The 10,000-nt window shown below is 33.3% G+C and overlaps 1 protein-coding gene across 1 annotated transcript in view; it reads right to left on the bottom strand.

Moving 5' to 3' along the window:
* LOC137657428 (uncharacterized) overlaps window positions 1-10,000 on the bottom strand; it is a 103,200-nt gene that overhangs the window by 56,806 nt on the left and 36,394 nt on the right. Inside the window, exons 4-7 of the mRNA XM_068391763.1 lie at window positions 4,520-4,709; window positions 2,244-2,483; window positions 1,809-1,921; window positions 667-841 (exon numbers count right to left, since the gene is read on the bottom strand). Coding sequence (XP_068247864.1) covers window positions 667-841; window positions 1,809-1,921; window positions 2,244-2,483; window positions 4,520-4,709 — 718 coding nt within the window. The remainder of the gene's footprint in view (window positions 1-666; window positions 842-1,808; window positions 1,922-2,243; window positions 2,484-4,519; window positions 4,710-10,000) is intronic.

The following is a 10,000-nucleotide window of genomic DNA, read 5'->3' as shown; positions in this document are numbered from 1 at the left end:
CATGGAAATATCCCAAATGTTTTTAACTTCCTACAGTTATTCCTTGTCTCACAAACAGTCCAGTTACACGGGATATCTACAATAGGTTTATTGGTTCTCTTTAATTGTCCTGCTCCTCAGAATATCTCCATTACCACGATAACAGTGCATTGAGTATCTCAATTGCCAGCAATTATCCCTTTTTACTTGATAGCTTTTTAATCCCGTGAGAATTATATTGTAAATCTCCTAACACCAACTACTTACTCCTTTTTATTTTTCAGAACCCCTTTAACGTCATGGGGATAATACCCAATTTCTCTGATTATTAAAAAGATACTTCTGGCAATTATACATTTACCATGAAGCCCTGCAATGCCACGAAAGCCATACTGTTAGCTTATTGACCTTCCCAGATTACACAATTTCCTAAGAAACTCTTCAAATCCATAAGCATATTACCACACTTCTCTCAACTTCCAGTATTACATGTGTCCTTAACGTTTAACATATGGCACCTCTACCTAATAAAAATTCCTTTACACCCCCCTCCCTACCGCATCCTACCCACGTACTCAGAATATTCAGAAATTCTTCTTTATTTCAAAAACTACCCGAATGCATTTTTTTTTTTCATGCATTGATAAAGATACTTGACTTTGCAGAGAAAGATAATCTTTTACTCACTCTTGTGGAAGGTCCATGGCGAGAAATTTGATGGTACCTGTCGTTGCTGGACTTGACATCACCATGAGGTACCTGCACCTGGAATTAGGAGGGTACAGGCCAGGATACCCTGGAGAAGTGAAATGGCAGTGGCCGGGTGTCATGCAGTGCACGTCTTGATATAACCAGTCACAGTCTGTTAAGAAACCATGAAAAAATAGCAAAGATTACTCGTCAAGCTGTATTTTTCAATAGTTCATAAATTTAGGTCAACATAGTGTCACCCCTGCCATGGAATGTATACTCTCGTTTAATTTTCCATACAAATTAATAAAGAAATATACTTCCAGCGGCTAGAATTCACCTGTGTATTCTAAACCTCTGTTTCATCTCTAACACAAATTGGTAAAGAAATATAGTTCCAGCTCTTATAACTCACTTGTATAATGTAAACTTATGTTAAATTTTCTTCACAGATTTATAAAGGAATATACTCCCTACTTCTATAACTCGCATGTGTACTGTATACCTCCATTTAATTTCCCACAGAAATTGATGAATAAAAATTCTCCCAGCTGCTACAACTCACTTGTTTCATTTCGCACTCAAATTGGTAGATAATATACTTCCAGTTGCTATATCTCTAATGTGTAATCGATAAGTCTGTTTCATTATCCCCCCAAAAATGATAAAGAAATATATTCCTAGCTACTATAACTCACCTTTGTATTCTAAACATGTTTCATTTAAAAAAAAAAAAAAGGTAAAGTATACTTCCCCCTGGGATAAATTACCTGTGTACTAGACTTCTGTTTCATTATCCGCATAAATTGATAAAGAAATATACTCCCAGCTGCTATAACTTCTATGTGTATTCTTTATATTTTTCATTTTCCACAAAAATTGGTAAAGATATATATTTCTAGCAGTAACGAATCACCTTTGTATTCTAGACTTCTGTTTCATTATCCACACAAATGGATAAAGACATATACTCCCAGATGCTATAACTTTCCTGTGTATTCATTACATGTTTCATTTTCCACAAAAATGGATAAAGAAATATACTTCCAGCTGCTATAATTCAGCTGTGTATTCTAGACTTCTGTTTCATTAACCACTCAAATTGACAAAGAAATAAACTTCCGTCTGCGATAACTCACCTGTGTATTCTACCTGAGTGCCGCCTCTCTGCAGGTTTCCTGTTACTTCATCTGACTTATGTGGAAAGTTGTAGTAAGCAATAAATCTTGGACTTCCTCTTTGCTCGCTTACTCTGTTGGATATCCCAAAGTTAAGGTAAATCATTAGGAATGAAATGTTGGGATATATTTCAGAATTTTACGTAAGCTCAATTTTTAGCATAGGAGGACATTTGGAAAAGTTTTCAACAACTCTCAAGTGAATATAATTCACTTATAATTGCTTATTTATTTACCAACATTTATAAAATTGTGGCTAAGCAGCTCTTACTTTCCTCGCACCTACTTTTTATGGTTTCTTTAACCAACAACATAGCCTATTGCACAACATCTATTTGAAAATATCCTGACTTGAGAGATGCTTATTATTCCAAATCGACATTTTATAATCCTCACTTATATATAATCGTTGCCATGCCAGAATCGCTGTATAAGACGGCCGGAGGATGGAGTCTCTGGTCCTCTCCGCATATTCTCATGGTGTTAACGCCCCTACTGCCCCCTCCTCCGCCGGCGCTCCCGTGTCCCCCTCCTATACTCCCACCCATCCCTCCTATAATTCCTCCCTCCAGACCTCTTGCCACTTCGACGTTGGGATTTCTTCCGTCGGAGACTTCAACAAAGCCCCCTCGGCACCTAGGGAACAAGAACATAGGGGGTTAAGTATTTACGTTGCTCAATATATGCTAAATGAAAGGGATTTTAAGTTGAGCGTATTACATATCAATGCTATTTGAGTTTACATTTTAAATTAAATCATTTATGGCACAGTAGAGAAAATCAATATTCATATCTATATGACTTAATGATAACTAAACTAACTTTGATGCATTTAAATTCACATATATTGGAGGATATCGATAAAAGATTTTAAGGAGATTCCATATAGGGGCATTTGATGAACCAAAGGGAATTTTTTTTTTATTGTTATCATTATCTTTTTTTTCTTTTTCTTTTTTTTGTAGGGGGGAGGGCGTACTTCTGTTGGTGGGTAATGGGGAACTTAATCAAAATGTGTATTACTTAAGAAGCTTAATGAACACCAGGGACAAAGAAGTAGCTGATCTCATATATTTTTATTTTTATTTCTTTTTTTTTTTTTTTTTTTTTTTACTCGAAAATATGTAGTTTATATCATAACATAGCTCAAAGGAAATCGTTCTATGTAGGACAAAATGTCTTCTGTTAACGATTTTGTAAACTGTAGGACACAAGAATTCCTGGTACACCCCTCTCTGTAGTACTTTTACTACAATGAAAGTTCCCAAATTTAGCCCCACCAACCACCTCTCCAATCTCTCCCTACATTATCTTTTTGGTCACTTGCCACGAATTAAGGTTGTGACAGGGTGCACATCTTCTGAGCAGGGTACGAGTGAAAATATCAAGTTGACCCTTTTATGGCGATAATATGAAAGAATATCCTACTTTAGTTGTCTGGGTCAGGGGACAAAATGTCTTAGTGAGTCCAGAAAAGCCAACAAAGTTAAACAGTGCGTAATTTAATAACAGTAACATGCTATATTTTTGTTATCAAATTCACTCATATCATTTTATAACTCTTCTATCTCCATCTACTGTCTGTTACGTCAACAGTCATAATAAATTGTTCCGGAACTGACAACAAGACAGAAATAGCTTCGGTGGAGTCGTAGAAAATTATCACCGCGACATTAACTAAAATGATTTTTCTTTCCTGGTCGTGGCACCTGTCAGGGACGATCAGTTTCCTTGTCTGATCACTGGTGGAGAGAAGTTGAAAATAAGAGGAAAAAATGTTTTCACATGGATCATGTTTATACTAAAGAGTTTGCAAAGAACTTGTTTGATGATCATTGTTAAGAATTAATTGGTAGATCTATTAAAAAAAGAAAATATAAATAAAGGTAGTATTATGTACTGGAACCAATTTACTTTTTAATATCTCATGTATATACGACGAAATATATATATATATATATATATATATATATGATATAATGGTTTCTTCTTCTTCTTCTTCTTCTTCTTCTTCTTCTTTTAGAGAAAGAGAGAGAGAGAGAGAGAGAGAGAGAGAGAGAGAGAGAGATGAAGCCCACGTCAATGTAATGGATTTAGGCAGCCTTTTTAGCTCTTTTTAGGATCACCTGCATATTTTCAGGATGGGCCTAAATCACCCAAAATCCATTTTAAGCAACGACAAAGTGTATCATTTCCTGTGGCTCACTTTGCTAGACTCCAAATCCTTTTTCATATTTTTTACCATTCCCAAAAACTAGGTCACAGAAACCAATGTTGAATATAGACAAAATCATTTATCCAACGATTACCTTTTTCGTGTTGTGGGTACGGCTGTCCTAACACGACACAGCAAAACAGTATTGAATAATAATAGCTTACTATTTCATACGTGTTTGTTTGTGTCATTTTCTGCCGATCCATGAAATGAATAATATTTTAATGTATTGTCCCTTTAATTATTATTGAAAATGGATGATAAGTTAATAACTGCGTCAAGTTTAGAATATACCAATAAATTACTAATTTACATATTAACCAACCAAATGTACCTTTACGTAGATACTGAAAATCATGACATGTAAGCCCCAGTAAATACTGTTTACCCATATATTTTCATTTATTTCTATTTGTGAATTTGATATTGTTCTACTTACTGTCAGCTTAGAACTTACGTCGTATCGTTGAAGGAAGACCCAACGTGGACCAAACGATGTAGCTGAACCTCGACGCGATGTCCGGGTGGTGCCCTTAGGAGATACCAGCACGATAGAGGCGGAGTCATGTCCCCTGGAGGGACTAGGGAGCCTGACACTCGGCCTGAAGTCACACTTAGCAGGGATCCATCGATCGTCATATTACACACTGTGGATTATAGGAGACAAGAAATAGTATGACGATAAGGAAGGTTGAGACTTTTATTGAAGGATGGAATAAAGTCTCTCTCTCTCTCTCTCTCTCTCTCTCTCTCTCTCTCTCTCTCTCTCAATAGTTAAAAAGAACATTAAACATCTAAGGTTCTTAATTTACTTGATTATTATCATTATCGTTATCGCTATTATTGATACTTCTAATATCTTCACTATCATTATTATGATTTCCTCCGCCAAGGAGGTTATGCGATCGAGTAGTTGATTTATTTGTCTTTGTGTATGTGGACAGGATAATATCAAAACTATTCTACAGATTTTGAAAAACAATTCACGACAGATAGATCTTAGGTCATGTACGACCACATTACATTTTGGAGATGATCCGGATCCGGATCCGGATTTTATATTCGGATTTGCGTTTATCGCCTTGTAAAATATAACGTGAAATTGATCGACATATTTCTACAAAATTTTCACCATAGATAGATCTTTGATCATGGACGAGCCCTTTAGATTTCGGAGATGATCTGGATCTGGATCCAAACTCGAATTTATTTATTTATTTGTTTATTTGTCTGTGAGGCTGTGGGGAGGATTACGCCAAAACTACACGATGGATTTTGACGAAATTTTCACCACAGATATATTTTAGGTTATGGACGACCATTCTAAAGATAACGTTGAATTTACTTGACGGATTTTGACGAAATTTTCACAAGAAATAGATTTAGATAATAGACGTCCATATAAAATTTCGGAGATAACGTAAAATCGAACTGACGGATTTTGAATAAATTTCCACCACAGATAGATCTTAGACCATGGACGACTCCGTTAACCTTTGGCGGAGGTCAGAAATCTCTTATTGCTCTTATTGGTTTTATTATCATTATTTTTGCTGTTCCTGTATCTACTATTGAGATAAAGAACACTCGTTTTATTGCAAATAAAAGGTGAAAAAGGTACCTCTCTGTTTATTTATATGAAATGAATTTTCAAAGAACTATAAAAACTTTAGAAATATACATATATAAAAAGCAATATAAATTAATTACGAAAAGCCATTGACCCAGAGTCTTTTCAATAGTCATTGTGCATTTTTTTTTTAATAAATATAATGTTCCATGTTTAGTGTAAATTTGGTTATGATTTTGAAACTTATTGATCGATAGATTGTTTTTTTACTTATATATATATATATATATATATATAAATATATATATATATATATATATATATATTTATATATATACATATATATATGTATATATATACATATATATATATATATACATATATATATATATATATGTATATGTTTATATATATATATATATATATATATGTACATATATATATATACATATATATTCATATATATATATATATATATACAATATACACACACACACACACGCATATATATATATATATATACATATATATATATATATGTACATATATATATATATATATGTATGTATATATATATATATATATATACATATATGTGTGTAAATATATATATATATATATATATATAAAGATCTGTACTTTATTCTAATTTTAATGGCATGGTTCAGTTCATATTAACATTAGGTAACATAAACCAAAGATAGTGAAAGCAATAATAACATCACTTACATGTTAAAGAAACCTGAAACCAATTCAAAATACTACTATTAATTCCGTCTCAGTTAGATTACAGTATTATAAAGAGAAAAATAGTTATTAGGATCCACGAGATCCCCGAGGGTCATAAGCGGGTTGGAATCGTTCCCGATATCAGATCAATATTGAGAATTACTGGACATAATTTCCCGGTCATTGGATCTCGGGTTCTGAGATTACGGAAAATTCTCCATCATCAATAATCGTGAGCTTCAATATCAGGAGACCTGGAAATGATGTTACATCAGAGTTTCTCAATAAAGACTATTCGATTGATTCCCAAGAGATAATAACAGGTTTTTGATGTTGTTATCACAAATCTTATCTGAATCAAATGGTTGCTTGAAAAATAGATAAAGAAAAAAATATACATGAAAAAGTTACAATTTAGGCATTGAAAATAAGAATGACAGCATCGATAATTATATTAGTCTTAACAGTGATAATAGTAATCAAAATAATATCAATAGACTGTCATAATGAAGCAATAGTAAAGATACACATACATCCACTTAATACAAAGAAATCGATCAGAAAACAAGTAATGCCTCTGATAACAACATTGTTCTCCCTCCATTGATTCCTTGAATTTCAAAAACATCTTTGAAAAGCTGTTTTGTCTGTATCTTTTGTACCGTCCCTACCTCTCCAAACAGAGATGAATAGAACGTTGGTAAACAAACAAATACACAATAACGTCCCAGACTTTGTCAGGTTTTCAACAGTATCAATAAAAACCCAGTGATGCTTGAATATTCTGGGGTAGAATATCCAGTGAGAAGAGAACGTGTATAATTACAATGTATTCCAGTCGACGTGTCCAATTGTTTATCGTTAATAAGATATCACAAAAGCCTGGGCAGAAGACGTTGATTGTAGCACAACTGAAATTTCCATATGTTTGTTATTATAATATCTAATGCCTGATTAAGGTATGTATGTTTGACCGAGTGAAGGATCAAATAGCATGGTTGAAAGGAATAATTGTCCTGTTGCTTGCACATGAAGGGGATAGAGGTAACTTTGGAAATTAAATTTATATTGATATAAAATATATTGCAATATCTGAGGTAGTATTGCAGTTGATATCGGGACGGATATGGAGAGAATAGCGTTGGATTGTAACAAATCATTTATTTTTTTTCCATCATTTTTTACTCTATTTTAACTATTTTAAGTTTTACGTAGATCACTTTAATAGGCAGTGGCACAAGAGGTAATACTATTTAAACTTCAGCTGCCTTACATACCATGCCACACGCTCACTAGCAGCGTAAAGAGTCCTCTTAAACATACTGACCTATTCTCTCCTAATATGCACGCCATCTAACTAGATAACAAGGACCTCTTTTCCCTCCTTTTATAAACCCGCTCAGTGCTTTGGAGAATCTCCTCTCCTATTGTTATGACACTTTTACTAGTAGATGCAATGGCTGCCCGGCATAATAACACCTGGCAGCGTGGAAGATTGATTTATTATGCTTTTCAACACTGATGATTTATTTTTCAAAATCCTTTAGAGCACCAAAGAGAGAAAGTGGCACTTAGTTAGCATAGAGATAGCTTTAGAGAGTAAGACTTGGAATAACTGGATGTTTATTTGTCTATAGATTTGGGTTACAGTGTGATAGTTAGCTATCAAGGACTTTTTTCCTTTATTTTTTATTGCAGGCTATACTTGCTCCTTTTCCCTCCTCTTCTGCTAAATGCTACTATATATGGACTTGAGGAGTTTTGGGAATAGACTGAAGACTGAACTGATTTGGATAGCTTACTGATTGGAGAACGATGGCAACATGGATTGTATAAGGAAATTAAGTTGGATTTCCTCTTGAGTACATTGATTCTGATGATTACAACGCAGACCACATATATTAAGATGTTACTGATCCTATAATATTGACTGGAGTTACCTGGTGGTCAATAGAACTGTCACAAAGTGTCGGATTTTAAGACGTTCCAGTCTCTTGTATGGGGAACGGTATCTGTTTCCATGTATAAATAAATTAATATATATATATATATATATATATATTTATATATATATATATATATATATACACAAACACACACACACACACACACACACATATATATATATATATATATAAACATATATATATATATATATATAATGTTTATATATATATATATATGGGTATATATACACACACACATATATATATATATATATGGGTATATATATACATATATATATGTATACATATATATATATATATATATGTATATATATATATATATATATTTATATATATATATATATATATGTGTGTGTGTGTGTGTGTGTGTGGGTGTGTGTGTCTGTGTGTCTGTGTGTATGTACGTATATTCTTTTACCAATATTAGTCCCACTGTATAACAGGGTCAATTCGTAGTAACCTTTTTCATGATTCTATTCGTTGCATTTTCTTCCCAAAGTTCCATCCCCCGCGCCCCCATTTCTGGTATACTCTAAGGTCTCTTGATTGGTTCTACTCTCTTCGTTCTTAGCACAAAGCTATAGACTCTTAGACAAGCTTTCCAAAGCCTTGTCTTTTGTATTACATATACCACACATTCTTCATTTACCTTGAGTCGCCCTCCTATTTAATAGATATACTCTAATAATCCATTTCTCCCTCCTTTCCTCGGTTCATTCCAACAGCTCTCTCTCCTTCAATGAAGGTTTTAACAGAAGTCCTTTTTGTAGCTTCAACACTAAATAATCGATTATAGTCATTACAAATATTGTTGAAGCATTACGAATATTTGTTCGACGAATTCTAGAATTATTAGATATAATAAAAAATTCATATGAAGAAGGATGTTTACCATATGCTCGTTCTCCTTTTTCTTTCAATTATTTTGTTCTTTTGGAACTTACAATGAACAGACTTAATTAAATTCACATATTCAAGAGGAATTCCATAATAACGGAGGACTCCCCACAAAATTGCCCGGTGCACACTATCAAAGGCTTTTCCATAGTCCACAGATGCTTTAAATGACCACGTTTCTGCCACATATAATAGTACGGGCCTGATAACTGTCTTATATATCTTCATTTAAAGCGTTAATGACATTTTCGTGTCTAAAACAACTCTAGTTACTCCTCTATATTTTCACCATGCTTCTTTCTCTCTGGCTCACCGTTTTTTTTTTTTTTTTTTTTTTTTTTGGTTGTACTTTAGTGCCATACTATGGTCCACTTAAAAGTTATTTTCTGTGTGTCATTCTCTACTACTAATCATTATCTCCAGCTTCCATATGTTTACCTCCAACCCTTTTTTTTTTCTAAGCCTCTTTACCATGATAAAACTTTTTTTTTTTTTTTTTTTTTTTTTTTGCAGTTCTTGTTTTGTGTATACTAACATAACAAAAAAAAAAAGAAGAAAAAAAAAGTTCCCCTTATTGTGCCAGCACGTCAGTTATTGCCTCTAGATATACTTATATCACTAACCTAACTCACTTTTCTGATACTCCCTCTCTTCCTCAAACACCAACAGGCTATTTTTCTTGGTACCCTGTCATAGTCCTTTTGAAGGTCCATAGAAAAACATGTAAACTTTTCTGTTATCTTCTAGACACTTCCTCTAGACTAACTTTACCATA

The sequence above is a fragment of the Palaemon carinicauda genome, chromosome 18, assembly GCF_036898095.1.
Source record: "Palaemon carinicauda isolate YSFRI2023 chromosome 18, ASM3689809v2, whole genome shotgun sequence".
Classification (NCBI taxonomy): domain Eukaryota; kingdom Metazoa; phylum Arthropoda; class Malacostraca; order Decapoda; family Palaemonidae; genus Palaemon; species Palaemon carinicauda.
Note: the sequence above shows the minus strand (reverse complement) of the source record. Positions and strands in the feature narration are given on the sequence as shown.